Source organism: Ascaphus truei, chromosome 2, assembly GCF_040206685.1.
Source record: "Ascaphus truei isolate aAscTru1 chromosome 2, aAscTru1.hap1, whole genome shotgun sequence".
Taxonomy (NCBI): Eukaryota; Metazoa; Chordata; class Amphibia; order Anura; family Ascaphidae; genus Ascaphus; species Ascaphus truei.
In genome coordinates, this window is record NC_134484.1 from 449,080,792 (window position 1) to 449,101,663 (window position 20,872).

At 45.4% G+C, this 20,872-nt stretch overlaps 1 protein-coding gene across 5 annotated transcripts in view; it reads right to left on the minus strand.

Moving 5' to 3' along the window:
• The window catches only part of LOC142487879 (sodium channel protein type 5 subunit alpha-like), a 379,502-nt gene that overhangs the window by 116,181 nt on the left and 242,449 nt on the right, over positions 1-20,872 (minus strand). For all 5 annotated transcript variants that reach the window (XM_075587912.1, XM_075587913.1, XM_075587911.1 and 2 more), the window contains exon 17: positions 2,056-2,538. In XM_075587912.1, the coding sequence (XP_075444027.1) occupies positions 2,056-2,538 (483 nt within the window). The remainder of the gene's footprint in view (positions 1-2,055; positions 2,539-20,872) is intronic.

A 20,872-nucleotide genomic window follows, 5' to 3' on the forward strand; every position in this document is an offset into this window, starting at 1 on the left:
GCTTTAAGGCACAGCCCTACTTATGGGTCATAAGCTAACATACAAGAAGTAGCACATCTTGGTATTGGCATTCTTACTTTGCAACCGAACAAAGAACTTCCTGACCCCAAACTCAAATGATGAAATTAATCTCTCTCATATAAAAGCAACAGTCGGGGTCGCGACGGGGGGGAAGAGCCGGGACAAGTGTCCAGGGCCCAGTGGCTGTGGGGGGCCCAGCCGGCCAATGCTGGAAGTTGGGCCCGGCCTAACTTCAGCGTCCAACTGTCTGGCCTCTGGTTGCCGCCGGGCCCCGGCTTTCCCCAGCTGCTGCTGCCTCTTCCCTCGCCCGGCCTGCCTCTCTCCACCTGGATACAATTACCACAACCCCCCCAAAAAAATACAATTACCCCTCACAAATACAATTACCACCCCCACCCCACAAATACAATTACCACACACAAACACACCACTTACCCCTGGTTTCTGCCGCCGGCTCTCCCCAGCTGCAGCTCTTCCCACACCACCTTCTCCCTCTCGCCGGTGCACGCCGGGAGCTGGGCCTGACTTCCAGGTGCACCCAGCTTCCGGCGCGCACTGGCAGGAGAGAGGACGGCATGGGAAGAGGGGGCAGCAGCTGGGGAGAGCCGGGAGACGGCCATGGTGGCAACCAGAGTTAAGTGGTATGTGTGTGGTAATTGTATTTTATTTGTGGGGGGAGGTGGTAATTGTATTTGTGAGGGGTAATTGTATTGGGGGGGGGGTAATGGTGGTAATTGTATCTGGGGGGTAGTGGTAATTGTATCCAGGTGGAGAGAGGAAGGCCGGGGCGAGGGAAGAGGCAGCAGCAGCTGGGGAGATCCGGGGCCCGCACCAAGAGATAAGTGGTGTGTGTGTGTGTGTTCATTGTATTTGTGTGGTAATTGTATTTTTTGTGTGGAGGGTGGTAATTGTATATGTGTGGGGGTAATTGTATCCGGGGGGGTAATGATGGTAATTGTATCTGGGGGGTAGTGGTGGTACCCAAAGGGGGCGAAGCTCTGGTCCTGGGCCCCAGGAAATCTGTCGGTGGCCCTGGCAACAGTTGATATAATGATGTCAGCTGCAGCCCACACATCCCCATATTTCATTCTTGGAAAGCACTTATTTCTGTCTCTCAAGAGGGTACTTGAAAGCGAATACATTTTAATACAGTGGGTTATTTCAGTAAGAAATTCTGCTGTAAATTAGTAAAGATTATGAAACTAGAAGGCGCTCAGGGAAGGGACATGCTTACTGCGTGTCAGTAATAGCAATGCCTGGCACACGTTGCTGTACTAGGAGGCAATGTACCTTTAGCATGCCGAGTGCCCTTCTGACAGGCACTGGACATCATACGATCTGGCCCTTGTGATGTCCTGTTAACATCATAAGCTTTATGCTCATATTCTTGGGGAGATCGCGTTCATAGCTCCACAGGAACCGTCTTCGTCCGTTTGCATCATCTTAACCGTGGCTGCGATTTGCTGTGTGGGCTGTGGCGCTCAGGTGGTTAACTTGGGATAAACACCCATGCTTCAAATATTAGTAGGACAAGGGAGGCCAACTCCAGTCCTCAAGGGTCACCCACAGGTTAGGTTTTAAGAATATCCCTGCTCCAGCACAGGTGCTCAGTCATTCACTGAGCCACCTGTGCCGAAGCAGTATCTCCTAGAATAGGAGCGGCCAACTCCAGTCCTCAAGGGCCACCAACAGGTCAGGTTTTAAGGCTATCCCTGCTTCAGCACAGATGACTCAATCAGTCATTGACTGAGCCACCTGTGCTGTAGCAGGGATATCCTGAAAACCTGACCGGTTGGTGAACCTTGAGGACTGGACTTGGCTACTGCTGTTCCAGGAGATACTGCATGGGGTACCACAACTTGTTTTGACACACGCAGAGCAACACTACTTTACAAACTTACAAATCCAATGTCTCTTTAAAGTAACACAATCAGAGAATCTTCCCCCACCAACTTCATAGAACGACTGTTGGTTAAGTCTTGCTCAGATGAAGACTTTGCCCGTATATTTAAAAAGCGTATATATTTATCTCACCTCTTTAGTGATCTCGACATCTGTGAAAATGCTCTGTTCATCTTCCTCGTGATATTCCGCATCCGACTCCCCGAGAGCAATCGGAACGCAGACAGACAGACGGGGGTTGGTCATATAATCGTCACTTTCGCTCACCACGTATTTGTCCCCCGTTTTGGCGATGCCGCCATTGGCGCCACTCCCGTCTCTGCAATCCTGTTTCTGTTTGCCGGCGTCCCCCATAATAATGTGATTAGGCATATTGAAGTTATTGATGCCTCTGCTCTTCCTAGAAAGGTTGGTAATGAAGGTTTCCCCGGATTTATTTGGCTTGCTGAACAAGTTGCAAAAGAAATCGAAGACCGTCCCTTTAACGAAGTCAATCCCCTTGTGAATCCGAGCAAAGGCAATCTGGAGATTGTTCATCTCTCCGTCGTCATCGGGGGCAGAGAGGTTATCTGCACTGAAGGAGCTCAGCAGCAACGCCAGGAAAAGGTTCAGCACCTGCAAAAGGTTATAGGTAAAAACAAACACGATATCACTTAGGGGAAAACAGCTACTAGCAGAAAATATGGTGACTTTCCATCATATTCCAAAATAATTATATATGCAAAAATATTGCTACTAAAAAACTCGTGTGCATGCAGTTTCTGCGCTATGTTTGTAAGGTATAACAGGCCCTGATTATCTTTGGAAGTAGAATAGGTAAAACCGTGTTGGTGTTGCAAAGGAGAAAGAGAATTCCATGAGCTCACTTTGGACTAGAGCTGTGTTAAATCGGGATTCATAAATGTGAAGTTACCTAAAAAAAGGGACGGCCATTAAATTCCCAGTGTGTCCTCTAAGATAATCATATGCAAAAACAAAGTCCAATTTACATCTCATTAGTAGGGCCGACGACAGAAGGGAGAGCCGGGGCAACTGTCTCAGGCCTGGCGGCTGCGCGGGATCTGGCCGGTGCTGGAAGTTGGGCTCGGCCGAAGGTCGGACCCAACTTCCGTATCCGCACAGGACCGGCGAGGCAAGGGAGGTCTTCCACCCAGGGCCGCCGACAGGGGGGGGAGAGCCGGGCCCAACTTCTGCGTCCATCTGCCGGCCCTAATTGCTGCTCCTGCTTTCCCCTCCAGTCGGCGATGCAGTTTCCGCGCGAGACCGGCATGGCAAGGGAGGCCTTCCACCCCTCAAGGTAAATTTGTGTTTGAGTACAGTATACTGTGGAGGGGATTGGGTGGGTGTGTATATTGTGGAGGGGATTGGGTGGGTTTGTATATTATGGAGAAGATTGGGGGGTGTAGTGTGTGTGTGTTGAATGATATGTGTGTGTGTTGGGGAGTTTAAATTGTGTGCAGGTTGAATTATGTGGGGGATGGGAATTATGTATGTATATATGTGTGTGGGGGATTGAATTGTGTGTGAGGGGGGGGTGGAATTGTGTGTGTGTGGGGGTGGAATTGTGTGTGTGTGGGGGGGGTGGAATTGTGTGTGTTTGTGGGGGGGTGGAATTGTGTGTGTGGGGGGGTGGAATTGTGTGTGTGTGGGGGGGTGGTGGAATTGTGTGTGTCTTGGGGGGTGGAATTTTGTGTGTGTGGGGGGGTGGAATTGTGTGTGTCTGGGGGGGTGGAATTGTGTGTGTGTGGGGGGTGGAATTGTGTGTGTGTGGGGGGTGGAATTGTGTGCGGTTGACGGGGGAAGGAACTGTGTTTGTATGAGGGTAGACTTGTGTGTGTGTGTGTGTGTGTGTGTGTGTGTGTGTGTGTGTGTGTGTGTGTGTGTGTGTGTGTGTGTGTGTGTGTGTGTGTGTGTGTGGTGTGTGTGTGTGTGTGTGTGTGTGTGTGGTGGAATTGTGAGTATGTGTTGGGGGGGAATTGTGTGTATTGTGGAGGGGGAATTGTGAGTATGTGTGGGGGGGGGAATTGTGTGTGTGTTGTGGAGGGGGAATTGTGTGTGTTGTGGAGGGGGAATTGTGTGTATGTGTGTTTGGCCAGTCGGGGATTGAGTAACAAAAGGGGGCATTGTGTGATAGAGTGGGGAGAGTGTGTGAGTGAGAGATGGGGGGGGGGGGCGAGAGAGAGAGAAATAGTGTAAATTGGGAAGAGTAATACAAGGGGGGGAGTGTGAGAAGGGGGGGGAGTAAATAGAGGGTGTGCGAGAGCCATGAGGTGAGAAAAGGGGGGTGGGGCTTGCAAGGCCGCTGCCAGGGAGGGCCCCAGTGAAAACTCTAGTCCTGAGCCCAGGAAAGCTCGGCAGCCCTACTCATTAGAGCTTAATGGTGCGCTACATTATCTTTCAGTAATGAGACGTTATGTAAGTCTTGGTGTAACTCCGATCCAGAGCACGTAATAGGGCTTTTACTGAACAGGAGAGAGGAGAGCAGAGGGAAATAAGGGAGTCTATACAGTATATGTAGGGCTGATTCATAGGTTCTCTACCTGTGAATAGACCCTCTTACTTTCTATGTAATAGACCAGGGGTGTCCAACGCCAGTCTTCAAGTGCCACCAACAGGTCAGGTTTCCTGGATATCCCTACTTCAGCGCAGGTAGCTCAATCAGTCTGTTCTTCAGCACAGGTGGTTCAATCCGTCTGCTTCAGCAAAGGTGGCTCAATCAGAGGCTCATTTTTCAACTGAGCCTCTGATTGAACCAACTGTGCTGAAGCAGGGATTGATTGAAAACCGGAGCTGTTGGTGTCCCTTGAGGACCGGAGTTGGCCACCCCTGTCACACAGTAGATGATGTATTTGTTTTTCAGAGTGTAGACACATTCAGTATTGTCATACTGCAACAATTTCATTTTGAACGGGACAGAGATCATAGACTGGAAACAGCAAAATCAGTACAATGTGACTGCCCGGACTGCTAACAATGTGCAAGAGGATGAGGTGGTACAAGACAGGAGCTAAGGCGGAGACGCCAAGTTATACTGCTATTGACTTGCCTTGCATGTGCTCTCCAAATACTACATAGACAGCTCCGGTCACTGTGCCCTCTCGCGCCTTGGCAGCCAGTACTGGACAGGTTCACATCACAGCCTCTACCAAATGATGCTTACTGAACACATATAAACGGATATACATCGTGCCTTGCACCAAAACCAACACTGCTTCTAATTCTTTAAAACCTGCGTCATGTTTGAAAGGCCACATTATCCCTTAACGTGGTTCTACTATCAAAAGGGTGGGGAAAAGCCAATGCAAGAACAAGAAAAGGTTTTCGTTTACTAGAATGTACTATAAGTACCCATTGATGTCCTATTAATATACCATTTATATTGTTGACATAGTGTGCAGTGGGATTATTTCCATGTGCTCGGCAACTTTTTCCAAGAAAGACCGCTCTTTAGTAACTTTTCCATTGAATCATCCTGCATTTCAAGGCTCCCCTATCTAGTGAAGTTGTATTTGCCTCATTGAGTGACTTTTGGAAATGCGCCATAATCACTGTGTATTATTATTACAGTGGCACTTGCAGAACATCATGCTGTACTTGTGTTTGGTTTCATTGTGGTTTTTTATATCTTCCAATAAGTATGACTTTCAGTGTCTTTGGAAAGCAGAGGCAGTTAATTGATCCGCAATGGGATCAAAACATTTCCAACCAGACATTTCCTTAATTGGATCCTGTGAACAGCTAACAATAACAACATATGAAAATGGAGAAATGGGACAGCCAAGCACCTGGGCAGAGATACTACAGCTGGTATCCTTTCAGGCCAACGAAGTATGCTTCGGGGAAAAGCCAACCAATCTACTTGACCGGATCATGAAAAGAGGCAGCAAGTCCAGAACAGGACTAGGCCTGACACAAAGTGCAGATCATTTACTGGAGTATCAGTGGCCGGAAAATATACGATTGTGAATAGTATCGGGAGTTGATTTCACAGAATGTAATATGGGACCATGTGTTCTTAAACAGGTTGGGTGGACCCCTTGAGTTTTCTTATCACTCAGCACAGGGATGCTAAACTTCAGTCCTCAAGGGTTCTCCCTTCCCCTCCCCCTCCCAACAGGTCAGGTTTTCAAGATATCCTAGCTTCAGCACAGACTGAGACTGAAGACTGAGCCACTGCTTGAGCAACCTGTGCTGAAGCAGGGACTATTGTGCTGCCTGTGCTGTAGCTTGGATATCCTGAAAACCTTACCTGTTGGGGTGTTGAGCACCCCTGACCTAGCACACATCTCTACTTAAAATAATCTGTCTCGTGACCCATCAGAATGTTAACTATATATCATTATTTAATTCAAACAGAGCCCCTTATAATTAATTCACACTATGTTGCACTATCATTTCATAAGTGATTTTAAGTGTATTTCTGTTTACATCATTATATCCATACGTGCCACCAAAATAGAACTGTACTGTATAAAGGACAGGAAATTAAACTTGTACAAAAAATAAATAAATGCTCAATATAGTCACAAAGATATCAATATGTACAGTGGGTGCCTCTACACACAAGAGTCTTATACTGTAATTATAGGCTTAATATAGGCATGTTTTTCTGAGGTGTAGAAAACAGAGGGAAATACTGTATTATTAACCAAAAACTAAATATTGAAATAAAATATATTTGTTTATGCATTGCTTGAAATTAATATAACACAGGGTTGGAAATCTCTATTTTTCGCATCCTTAAGTGTTTTAGTGCCGACGGAAGTTACAGTATGTGAACACTTTGGCACAATTGTTACTTATTTTTTTACAATACACTGGAGCAAAGGGCGAAATGGCTAATTGATGCCGCATTAGTGTAATAAGATACTTTTCTGGGTGCATTTTCAGCAGAGTGTAGAGAAGCAAGGAGCACAGCTGAAGTAGAAGTCTGCAGGGAGAATCCTGTAGAAAAAATGAATGAAGGGCACAACTCCGTGCTAAAACTGAGGGTGATTTATTGGATAAATGCACAGGGACAGAAACACAGCCCACACACCGACATGTTTCGTCCCACGGGACTAGATAAAGACTTGATAAAGTCCCGTGGGACGAAACATGTCGGTGTGTGGGCTGTGTTTCTGTCCCTGTGCATTTATCCAATAAATCACCCTCAGTTTTAGCACGGAGTTGTGCCCTTCATTCATTTTTTCTACAGGATTCTCCCTGCAGACTTCTACTTCAGCTGTGCTCCTTGCTTCTCTACACTCTGGTTCTTCTGATCAGGACTGCACGCAGTGGAACTTCGCCTGGATGGATTTCGTATCCCTATACACTCAATGGAAAGGTAATGGGCAGTAGCCCTCATTCAATATTACCTTGGTCCCTATTTAGGGAAGTGTATATGTTAAGGGGGGTAAGCAGGGTAAACCACATCTGCGGTAGTCGCGCTGACTGACCGCTAGGTCCCATGTTCATGTCCCGCCCTTGACCGAGTATTATATACATGCTGGAATTACTTATAGAAGTTCCCATCTACTTTTATGCTGAAATATAGCCTGTGAGTCCATACACTTGTATGAGCGTCAATCTCTACGTTTATACATATTGCATTTTCAGCAGGAATTGATTTGAAGAGCGATTGTTGAAGAGGAGAGAGTCAGGGCAATATTCAAATGAGGTTTATCACGTAGAGCAGAAGTGCGTAAACTGGAGGGTGGGAGATTTTTTTGGGGGGCGCAGTGGTTGCAGAGGCCCTGCGCTCTTCCCCAGGGCATTTAAATTAAATGCCGGGGGACAGCGCAAGGCCTCTGTAACTCACTTACCTTGATTCAGCCGGCTACGGGCGATGCTTGGCCATGGCAACGCTAGGTCAGATGACGCCACGGAGTCACGTCACATGACCCCGCGGTGTCATTTGATGCCGGCACAAAGGTAAGGGGGGCACGAGCAGTGGGGGAGAGCAGGCAGGGGGGCAAATTTTCCTTGGTCTGTAACCCTTCCAATGGACCAGGTACTGTAGCCCGCCACGGGATCTAAGGGAATACAATATTTGGCGTACTTCAAATTCCCCCTGGCCATCCACCAAGAACGGTTTAGGAGGGGTAGGGTAGGAGGAGAGAAGGTGTTCTGGACGAACGGCTTGAGGAGGGAGACATGGAACACTGGGGGTATTCTTAAGGTATCCGGAAGTTCCAGTTTGAACGCCACCAGGTTGACTTGTTTCAAGATTTTATAAGGTCTAATGAACTTGGGCCTGAGTTTGGAGGAAGGCTGTTTCAAATGGATGTTTTTCTTAGCCAGCCAGACCTGATCTCCCACCCACTTGAAACAGAGGTGGTGGTCATCGATTGTTGTCCGCCTGGGTTTTTTGCTGGAGAGCGGCTTTGGTCAGATTGACATGGATTTTCTTCCAGACTAACTGGAGTTCTTGGATTTTGTCATCCACTTCAGGAACTCTGGAGAGGGGTCTGGCAAGTGGAAGGGCAGCGGGATGGTACCCGTAGGCACAGACGAACAGTGATTCCAGTGTTGAACCATGCTTCATGGAATTATGGGAAAACTCGACCCACGGGAGCAGATCAACCCAGTCATCCTGTAGCTCAGAAACAAAACAGCGGAAGAATTGTTCTAAGGACTGATTGCTCCTTTCCATGAGACCATTGGACTGGGGATGGTAGGAAGAAGAGAAATGTAAGGAGATACCCATTCTTTGGCAGAAGGCCTTCCAAAATCTAGGGACGAATTGGGATCCACGATCTGAGACTATATGTTAGGAATCCGATTTCTCAGCGCCGTTCGCACAACACACAGACTACCCTCAGAGAGACTCAGGGCGCGCAGCGCAACCTCCGCTTACCTGCCTCCACAGGCCGTCAGCTCCTCCATCGCCGCAAGGTCCCTCCCCTTGGCGGTTCCCCCGCTCCTCCTCCTTCTCAGTGGCAGGCGCGGGTCCTCTGTCCCACGCGGACACGTGTGTCCTCCTCCAATGCTGGTCGCGTGCACACGCAGCTTACAGAGCGCGCGCCAAGCACTCACTCTTCTACTTCCGCTCCTGCTGTGAGGCTCCGCCCCCGTACACCGTACGGGTGTAATCAGAGTTCTATCAGTGCTCACCTGGGTTGTATCAGCCACACCTATCCAGAGAGGCTCCCTGCAGTCCTCCTGACCCGCCCTCATCCCTGATTGGTCAGCCTAGCCTTATCTAGCATCTCTGAGCCCTCACTCATCGCTCGACATAGTCTCTGTATGGAAGTGTTTGGTGTTCTCTCAGTTCTACCGGTTTTGACAAGGCTCGTACGACTACCCCCTTTGGCTCTCGACTTCGGCTCTCTTTGGACTACGTATACTCTGGCATGCCACGATCACGGCTTGGACTTGAACCATCCTTATCTCTCCGCTCCCTGACCTCATCAAGGCAATCACTATTCTACTCCTATACCCGGTACTGGCAAGTATTGTCTACCTTACTTACATCTGGCCTGGCAACGCTTAATACCACACTCCGGACACGCTCCCTTTGCTGCGGGTGCGTGTATTCCTACCTCCCCCTTCAGCACAGGGGACGGGTCTGGTCTGCGGGCAGCACCGGCATAACACTATATCCGTCGGGACTCCATGGAGGCGGGATATCTCTTTAATAAAGATCTCCGATAGTTCAGATACTGCGGGTAGCTTCCTGAGAGGAACAAAATGGGCTTGTTGTGTGAATCGGTCGACCACTACCAGTATGGTAGTCATACTCCTGGAGGGAGGCAGCTCCATAATAAAATCCATGGAGAGGTGGGTCCAAGGGCGGTGCAGATGGGTAAGGGTTTGGAGCAATCCATAGAGTAACGCCCTCGACACCTTCGTCTGAGCGCATATAACGCAGGCTGCCACAAACTCATGTATGTCTTTGCAGAGCTCTGGCCACCAAAATATTCAAATGAGGAAATTGCAAGTCTTCCTAACCCCCGGGTGACCAGCTGTCTTGGAGTTCTGACCACATTGCAACACCTCACTTCGGAATTGGGGAGGAACAAATAATTTAGATGAACGTGTGGACGTTGATCTAGGATCCTCTACTTGAGCTTGCGAAATCTGTTGCAGAAGTGATGAAGATACGGCAGAGATTATCTGTGCAGGTGGAATGATGGGTCCCTGCTCTATCTCCTCAGAGCTGTCAGGAGAGAATTGTCAAGATAGAGCATCTGCTTTGGTGTTTTTGGATCCTGGACGATAAGAGATCACAAAGTTGAACCGAGTGAAGATGTGGCCCACCTCGCCTGTGTCTCCTTGCCCCTTCAATGTATTTGAGGTTCTTGTGGTCTGTAAGGATTGAAATCAGAGAAGTTCTCCCCTCAAGCAAATGTCTCCATTCTTCAAGAGCCATTTTCATAGCCAGAAGTTTCCGATTTCCAACATCATAGTTCCTTTCCGTGGTAGAATTTTTTTTTAGAAAAGAAGGCGTAAGCGGTCGAAGAGTTCAGGAATGAGGGGTAGCGGATATCGGTTCTTTACATTGCCTGAGAGAACCGTCTTTTTTGGAAACGACGAAGAAACCCGCTCCAGCGGCAGAACTTGATTTGCGAATAAACCCATGCTGACGGTTTTCCGAAATGTATTCCCGCATAGCCTTGGTTTCTGGTTCCGAAAGGGGATAGGTGCAGCCTCGAGGAGGGATGACCCCTGGGAATAAATTAATTGCACAATCATAAGGTCGATGTGGCGGTAACTCCTTGTCAGGAAGCAGGGCTCACGCAACACCTGCTTACCTGCCTCGGAGGTTGTTGTTGCCGCCCCTCGCTCCCCGCTGGTGTATCCTCGGCGTGGTGCCCGGCGTTCCCGCTCAGCATTGGCTCTTGCGGCCGCCATCTTGTCGGGGTGCGCGCCGGAGGACCTTACACAGCGCACGCCTCCGGCAGTAATTTATTCACCCCTCTGGGCTTCTGGCCACGCCCCCTGTCTACAGCTGCAGCCCCGCTCCTGCCCTAACGCTCCACAGCTGAACATAGGCAAGGATTACAGCCTGCAACAATCGCAAAGTGCTCCACGGCACAGCCCCGCTCTGCCTCCTTCCCTGATTGGTCCTCCCACATATATTACCCCTGTTCTCCCTGGGAATCATTGCTCTGCATAGCTTCTGCTAGTTGGGCTGGTGTTCGTTTGTGCTCTTGTTCTTTCGTGTACTTCAGGTTTGACTCGGCTTGGCTTTCGACTCTCCCTCTGGCTCTGGACCCCGGCTTACTCCTCACTATGAAGTCTCTCTCCGCCCCCGATCTTGGCTCGCTCCTCTACCTCCCGGACCTCAGGCACCCTTGACCCCCAGCAACGGCAATCACCACGATTCTTCTATCTCCGGACACGGCAAGTACCTTTGGTTACTTTACTAAAGACTCCTGGCCTGGCAACGAATCTACCACACTCCGGACATGTTCCTCTGCTGCGGGTGCATGGTATTATACTTTCCACCTCAGTCTAGGGACGGGTCTGGTCTGCGGGCAGCACTACCGTGACACTCCTCTGCCTGTTTTTTGTCGAATACGTCGGCAAATTCCTGGTAACAAACTGGAAGGCATGATGCGGAAGTCTCAGTAGGTAGCCGAACCTCTGAGATGGTGCGAGACCCCGGAAGACACGATCCATGGCAATGTTGTCCACAATCTGTCACTTGATCGGTCGCCCAATCAATCTTGGGGTTGTTGTGCCGCAGCCAGGGAAGACCTAGAACCACTGGAGTCGAGGGAGAGCAAATCACGTAGAATGATAGCGACTCTTTGTGAAGTGCCCCAATCGTGACCAGCAAAGGATTAGTCTCGAGAGTGATGGTCCCAGGTATCAGAGGTCTTCCATCAATAGCCACTACTGGTAACAGAATCTCCCTAGTACGGAGAGATTTGTTCTTTTTGAGTTGTGAAAAAAGTCGCGGCTGAGTCAGAGTTTGCAATTTCCATTATGATGCTCATTTGCTAAATTTTCATCATGGCTCGCTCACTGTCTGGCGATATACATGTAGAACATATTAATATATGATCATGTTAGAAGCACAAGTCTCCAGCTAGTCATAATTAGCTCTCACCTTGGGGTACTAATATTCCACATATTGTATGGATGTTCTGCTTCATGTGTTTTATTTGCAGGGTGTTCATGTTATGCAGGTATGCCCCTTTGGTACCTGAAGGTATTCCTTTACAATGCATTGCTAGCCTTAGGCATCAAAGGGGTTAACTAATGTTGTGCCACAGGGTTTGTAAGAAATCCTGTTCCGCACCCCTCTGGTAAGAAAGTGTGATAACTCCCCCTTCTCAATAATTGCATCGCTAATGCTCATTAACACTGTTTTCAATTAGTTAGCGCTTATTTGTAACGGTATCGTTATGTACTGCAGGGTTAGTTCGTTCTGAGGCTGCGGCCCCGCTGGCGCTGACCGAGCTCATGCTAGAGAGCGGTGATGTCACCAGCTCTCCAAGCATGAGCGCCGAGTGTCCTCACTATTTCGGAAGTGCGCGCGCGGGGGGGGGGGGCATTGCGGGCAAATTGAACGCGCTCGAAAGTTACATTTTTTTTGTTTACCCAAGCGCCAAGCGTGGGTGAGCATGCGTGTGTGCGGGGACTTACATATATAGTTATATGTAAGTAAAAGCGGCAAGCGCCGCCTGCTCAGCGCAAGCGTGGCCGCAGCATTATGCATGAGCTGTATAGCCCCCCCCCTATTTTTTTTCAATAACGCTAAACTTAAAAGCTATGTGAACCTTTCGAGAATCTAGCCTAAGACGTGATATGACATTTATTTTCAAACATTACCTACTGTTGTGCAGCCTAAAGCATGTTGTCCAGTCAAACGTGTAAATACTGCAAGTTGTTTCTCAAATGCACAGCTACATACCATCTTTTGAAGTAGCCTTTTAAAAAGAGCAATCCAAGCCAGATTTTTTTCTTCTTCATTTTTTTAATACAGGATTGAAGCACGGGGGTCTCTGGGCCCCCTGCTTCCTGAGATACTTACCTCCGGAGGGGATGCCGGTATCTTTCTGCAGTTTTAAAGCCCCCCCAGTCACATGGGCCAATAGGAACCCACGCCGGGTGTCGTCATGGCTTCCTATTGGCCCGGGAGTTTTGAAAAGCGGCTATAGTGTGAAACCTGGAGTGGCTACCGACACCTACTTCGAAGGTTAGTGCCTCTGGAAGCAGGGTGTCCCCGGTGCTGAAACCAATGGGGTTCAACTCCAAAGACATCCTGCTTCTATCCTATATTAGAAAATGAAAATAACGGAAAAAAAATTGCAGAGAGAGAAAAATACAACATGCTGAACACCAAATATTCTTAAGGATACTTTTGATTTTGTGCGGCAAGTTGTCTCCGGATCTGCTTGTACGTGCTTGTTCGTATTGACGAAAATCCAGTTGATTCTTTGAAGGGGAACAATACTAGCAAAACATTATGCATAATTACAGCTACCAAAGGTTACCTTTACTGCAAAGTGTCACTGGGGAAAAAATACAATTGTGCTAAGGTTGAATGTTACGGAATCGCTACATAACTCCAATAACATGCTCTCCATACAAGAATCTGAGAAACAACTTTACCTATCCACTAGATGTGACATGCGGCCAGGTAAATACTCTAGCGTCTGTTCAACAACACTTTGAACACAGCCGTCAAAAATAGATCCGGTCAGAAATAGAACAGCGAGAAACATATTTATCGCTCTGTATGTGCATATTCTGTGCTAGGAAACAGGTAACAAGACTAAGAACATATTTTTGTGGTACCACTCTGAGTGAGTGGGAGTGTGCATTCAGATTGAACAAACGGTAATATGAGAAATGTTTCAAAAGGCCGGCCACACGCTGGTTTCTTTGATCCATAATGCATTGTGCCCCATGAAGCCTTAATCTGCGGCATTGTGCGGTAAATTGCTGGGGTGCAGCATGGGGCTTCTGACCAAACTTGAAGCAGCGCTACATTTTTTTTGCAGCTTGATACTCATGGATTGAGTGGGGAAGTAACATTGTAATCTTTTCTTCCCAAGCAAAATACAAAAAAAATATGATTCATTAGGTGAGAAGCTGGAAGCGCAGCCTTACAATTAGAATCAACTTGAGAAGTCTTACACATTTGAAAAGTTATGAAAAGGTTCAATACACGTACGGATCTGTAGGCTTTTTACCCTAAAAGGATATCTTTGCCATGTCTAAAATTCTAAGTACTGTACAAGCGGAAGCAAAATCCACGAATACACACCTGCACGTGCAGTTCCACTTAGTTGGTCTAAATACTGTATATTATTTAATTTTTTAATCCAGTGCTTCCATAATTTGAAGAATATCTAATGTAATTTTTGTGGCCAGCGCTGCAAAAAAAAATTCTACTTTATATATTTGCCCTGATCATCGCAACTAAAGAGGCCTAACAGTATGCATGTGTAATATACAGAACTCTGTTGGCGCTCTACAAATAAACAATAATAAGACTTGGGCTGTATATGACTTAGTATTTATTGCTGCGTCTCTTGCAGTTCAGCTTCCACCTTACAGTTTTATGTATTGAACATTAGAGGTGCAGTCTTAAGTAAGGCAAACGTGACTGCTCCAACAGGCCTGGGGTCCGATCACATGACGCAGAAGTGCATCAAGTTCAGTCCAGTGGCAATCTCGTGCCACCAGACTCCAGGCACGGTAAAGGTTAAAGGATCAGCCCCCTCCCCCCCACCCTACAACAGTAGCTGATAGACACCTTTTAAGTATACGTAGGTATTTTAACCCTTCCGTTAATGGGTGAAATCTTGAGAATGACAATTAAAAAAAAACAAATCAAATACAATTCCCTCTTACCCCCCCCCAAAAAAATCAAACCAGTAAATCCAAAACATTATTATACTGTAAGATATTTAAATATTGCCTTGGAAATGTCTGTAAAGAATTCAAATTGATACCTGGAAGTTATTTAGAAGGATAGTCCCACCTAGGCGATCAAACAGTTTTGTAAACCACTCTGTGTACAGTAATTGGCTTTCTTATATATTATCTATCACCCTTACTGTAACAATTTTACTTATTTCCATTGTTTCAAGATTCAAATGGTTGCAATTGTTTAAAATGAATATCCTTTCTTTTTCCCTGAGACTATTTTAGTCATCAAGCTTATCAGCTATTATTTATCAGCTTGAGCAATGATGGCTTCCTAATTAGTATGCAAACAATGGCCAACACAAAACCAACAATTTACTTCTAGTTTTGAGGACTGACAAATAGTCTTATCAGCTGGGCATTAGATAAACACTGTAAATAAAAGGTTTGTGTTTACAATGGAAAAGTTAAACGTGTAAACATTTATTTTAACCCTATAAGTGCAGGGGGTGATGGGAGTCTGCGGCGCCAACATTGACCCTCCAGCACTCGCGATTACGTGGCAGATTCCCTTCCATTTAGTGGGGTGGAGTGCCAGACACTGATGTAATAGCTACATCTAAAAAGCACCCAAAGGGTTAAAATATCTATACTTAACAAGGTGTCTATCAGCTACAGTACATTGAAACTATTAATCGTGCCACTGTTGTAAGGGGGGGGCTGCTCCTTTAACCTTTACCGTGCCTGCGGTCTGGTGGCACGAGATTGCCACTTGATTGAACTTGAGGCACTTCCGCGTCATGTAATCGGAGCCCAGCCCTGTTGGAGCAGTCAGCCTGATCATGCCCAAGGAATAGAGTTAGTGACTATGACATGCCTGGTACGTCATAAGGTCAGTGGTAAGGTAAAGATTACGTCCCACTTCATTTTCCTCACGGTATCTACGCGAGATTGGACAATATTATCGTTATCCCTTCTGCATGTTTGAAATAATGTAGTCATCATAGCCCTCCTGGTAGAAAATTCTTAAAACATCATATCTTCTTTATTATGACATCAACAAAGAAGTAATTGGCAAAAAAAAATAAAAAAATTGAAATGGGTCCGTTTCTGGTAGAGTGGGGGGGGGGGGGGGGGGGGCTTCTCCAGCCCCGGGTGCCAGTCTGTTAAAGAGCTGTACTATATCTGCATGTTTATGGATTTCTACGATGTTTTTCATTTTTGGCCAAATAAAAATAACTATGTGCTGCGGTAACTATAGTGTAATTGTGACGCACTTTTGAGTCCCATTGGGAGAAACGCGCTATATGAAAAAAAAGCTATTATTATTACTAAATTATTTTTGGGGTAATGTCATAATAAAGAAGATATGATGCTTTAAGAATTTCCTACCAGGGGTACAGTGACTGCATTACTTTGGTTCAAGCTATTGGAATCCGTGAAGATGGAGTCCACAGTCGCCCAATCAATGGAGTACTCAATAATGGAAATTGTGAGTGCTATTCCCCTTTGTAATTCTCTATTATCCCTTTTCCATACATACACAAGAGACTACAGTGTCAACGCTATGCTGCTAATATCGCACCTCAACCTGCTTCTGAAGTTTCCCCCTATAGCAATTTTGGGATTAATCCATCTTTAATGTGACCAATACATTTGGCATGTAGGTATGCATTTGCTCATAGGATAAATCAAAAAAATTTTTTTTATGCAGTGCTCATTTGTATGGATCTTTTAAAGAGACGAGTGCTAAAGGTGGTTTGCAAGGAGTTAAAAATCTGTCATAAATATTCACTTTACTAAATATTTTCCTGAATATAATTGCTTTTTAATAAACGTTTATTAAAAAAAATTAGCTCCCGCTCCACCACTTTTTGTTACCGTCATACTATGAATAGGATCTTCTAATAGTCACTCAACCTAGGATGTAGCTTTGTCTATTAAGACAGTGACTCACTGTGAGTTATGGTGCACTCTGGATATAATTTGACGTACAGTGCTACATTTAGCCTTCAATATCAAAGACCTTAGAAGACTTCAAACATGAGCAGTAATAATTGCTCTTATTTATAATGTTCCTCTCCAGCGTCTTCTACTTTGCCCCCAGTTGGGAAAAAAATAATGAACCTATTGCTTTTGTTAATGGATCTTAACTCGGTAGTTTGCGTAACTGCAGCAATACAGTAATGTTGCATCCATTAAAATGAACTTCTCTCACATGTATGTCAATGTCAAGAACTGATCCTGATGGGCTGTTTGTCTCAATGGGCCAAGCAGTTCACTGATTTATTGAGCACAACCACGAAGCCTGTTTTTTCCCCCTGGTTCACTGCGGGTCGGCATTGACTTTAAGCTGCATCGTTCCGCCCTAAAATAATTTTTTTACGCAGAGCAATCTTCATGCTCCTCCCTGGTCCGGGTCCCCCAATTAATAATTAAGTTGAGCAGAAGAGAGCTGTTACATGCACACACATGCCCAGGAGAAACCATTCTCTTGTAGTGGCAGGAATAAGCAGTGGTTGACAAATCACCAAAAAATCTACTCGCCACACAAAAAAATCTACTCGCCACCTAGTACCAAACGTGTGCTGCTTGGGCCAATATTTACTTGCCCGGGGGTTAAATTCACTCGCCCGGGGCGAGCAAATGTATAGGTTTGTCGAACACTGGGAATAAGCATACTGTAAGTGTGCTGTACAGATTTGGGAAACAAACTGGGACACCTTTACACATTTGCAGGTATGAGATTAAAGTCGTAGTCCAACCTGACATTTTTTTTTAATTTATTTACATTTTGTCCCTTTAATATGCGCATCAATACAATCCACACAAGGATAAGTAATTAGCTAAGTTGCTGATCGATCCGTTCTCCTGTGATTGATCGGCGAAGATTTGGCTTGGGGGTTCACTAAATGGCTGTCAGTGCAGCAGAAGAGGAACAAAAATGCAAAGTTCAATAGGGATCATGTGACCAGGCAGTCACTAGATACAATTGGTGCACTGCTAGAGAGAGGGCTGGGCTCAAAAAGGGGTGTGCAAGAGCCAGTTTCAGTAGAGGAAAGGGATGTGACTTTGTAAATGGTTGCTATAGAAACAAAAAATGCTTCTTACATTATAATACATGTAAAATGTCATTCAGAATTGCTTGAAAAATGCTACAAGTATTTTCTCATAGTACAGAACCGATTTGTTTAAAAAAAACAAAAAAAAAAAAACACATATAAGGATATTAACTGGACGGCAGCTTTAAAATCCAAGAACCCATTATCTAAGAATGTTATACTTGGTGTAATCTAACGTAAAGCTGTGGTGCTCCAACTCAGTTCTCGTGGGATACCAACAGGCCAGGAATTAAGGATATCCCTGCTTCAGCACAGGTGGCTCAATCAAAAGGACTGAGCCACTGATTGAGCCACCTGTGCTGTAGCAGGGACATCCTTGATACCTGGCCTCCTGGTAGCCCTTGAGGACTGAGTTTGAGCACCACTGACAAAAGTGTTTTTTGTAGAAACTGGCGAGGTCTTCAAGCAACACCAATGAAGAACTCTCGAGTTGGTCTAATAAAACATACTGAAACCTACGTGTACAAATGACTACACGAGCACATAAATGTGCTTGTGCAGTAATATCATTTATTTGAATACAAACGTATCTAGAAGATAATAACATTATCTGCGGAAGCGAGACATGAAGTATTCAAAATGATAACCTCTCATTCACTGCCCTCCGGTTCTAAAATACTGATCGTCTCTTGATTATGAGTTTCAGAGGACTCTTAGTTCAACTTTAAGAGGCTTAAGGACTGGCACAGCTAACCCATAATGTAAAAGTCGCCACAAATGAACTATAGGGATGCATTCCAAGTAACCCAGCGAGGGATAAATCAGAATGTTCTGATTAATTGAAAATTAATGTTAGCTCCACCTGTGACTAACAATTAATCTGCCTTGTTCCAACAGCCAATTTTAACAAGGAAAACATATTGCCCGGTGGGTAAAACATGTAGGATTAAGAGAATAGAAAGAAGGACGTGTGAGGTTGGGGGGGAAAGCATTTCTAACGAATGTGTAAGACTCTAGGAAGCTGCAGTTTGTCATTAAGCCTCCAACAGTTTTATCAATGGGGGATTGTTTTGTAAAAAGAAATAAATACTTTAATTGACCCCAGGCTTACGAGTACAGTAGAGCCATCTGTACATTCTGGCTGCCAACCGGTGTTAAGCTGCGAGAAACTCTTTGATAATCGGGGTACCCAAGTGATAAGCCTAGTTTTCTTTTCATGTGTAATGTGTTTTAGTATTTAAAGAGCACTGATTGGCAAGTTTCTCCTGTTGCTGTTGTGTTCATTATTAAATACATTGTTTAACCAAACTTCCTGCTGTGACTAAGCTTCAGAGCAGTGAGAATCCAAACTAAAACACGGGCGCTACTCTCTAACATGTGATAACAATTACACATCATGTAAATGGATGACAATAGATGGTTATTAGACTGTTTCTTTTTTCTATTCATTTTGGAGGCGCAGCAGTGCTTTGGTGTGCACGTTCCCTGGCACACGTCCGTTGTAGACACTGCAGTTAATTGTGAAATAATCAGTAACATTTGCAGATACTTTTAAACACTGGTTCCCTATTTACTAGATAAGTTGACTTGTATAAATTCCCTACTGGTGGCCTGCATAAGAAGTTCTCAAAACAAGTCACAATTACAGTATTAGCTGGGCTGCATTTTGACATGGTAGCCCAAGTGAGAAAATACACCAGCTATACAGTATGCCTTTCATAGACATTTAAAGGGGAAACAAAGTGGGGCCTAAACAAATTTTCTTAAGAAGAATGTATTAATATACTGAACTGACAAAAAGAGATGTCTGTGTCTATAGTAGCTTCAGGCTAAGGACAAATGTTGTACATATAATATTCATACATTTTGCAAATCAAATAATAAAGTAATAGCAGTGTCTATAAACCATTGGGCAGCTGGTGGGAGATCCCCCACTGACTCTCACACAGTTCAGAAAGTTGCTAACAAGATCTAGCACCTAGAGCTTAACCCATTTAAAGAGGCAATCCAAGCTGGCAATTATTTATGCAAATATATATATTTTTAAGCATAGGTGTGAAGCAGAGGGTCTTTGTAGCTGAACCCCAATCATAGCAGGTCCGTTGACCCCCTGCTTCTGGAGATACAGACTTCCATAGGGGGTGCCCTAGAGCCACTCCTCTCTGATGGCATAGTTCACGTAATGGCGGCGTTTCAAAGCTCCCGCGCCCTGTGACTTCATCAGGTCAAGCCGTGACTTCATCAGGTTCGGCTTCCTATTGGCGCACGTGACCGTCATACTTGCTCGCCCTTTGGAGGTCTGTATCTCGAGAAGCAGGGGTCCCCAGAGCTGAAATTAATGGGGTTCAGCTCTCGAGACCACGTGCTTCAATTCCGTGTTAAAAAAAGCAGTCATACAAAATAAAATGACCTGATATATATGATAAGCACTTTATAAGCCTTCATCTAAGAAAGGAAATAAAGCAAGGCATAATCCTGTATTTATAGGATTCTGCTAGATTTGGTAGAATAAACTGAAAACCCAGAGGAATATATTTCAGTGCTAGTTCATGAGGAACTAGAAAAAGTGCAGAGAAGAGCCACCAAATGAATAAAGGGTTGGATAATCTGATTTACGAGTTAAATTAGATTAGAAAAGAGAAGTCCTAAGAGGGGATATGATAACTATATACAAATATATTCGGGGACAATACAAGGAGCTTTCACAAGAATTGTTCTTCCCAAGGACAGTACAAAGGACTCAGGGTCATCCCTTAAGGTTGAGGAAAGGAGATTTCACCAGCAACAAAGGAAAGGATTTTTTACAGTAAGGGCAGTTACAGTGTGGAATTCATTACCCATGGAGACTGTGATGGCAGATACAATAGATATCATCAAAAATAGGTTGGATATCTTTTTAGAAAGGAAAGCTATACAGGGATATACCAAATAAGTAAATATGGGAAGGATGTTGAACCATGGAGTAATCGGATTGCCAATATTTGGAGTCGGGAAGGAATATTTTTTTCCCCTTATGAGACATCATTGGATGATGTTTCACCGGGGTTTTTTGTTTGCCTTCCTCTGCACCAATATAC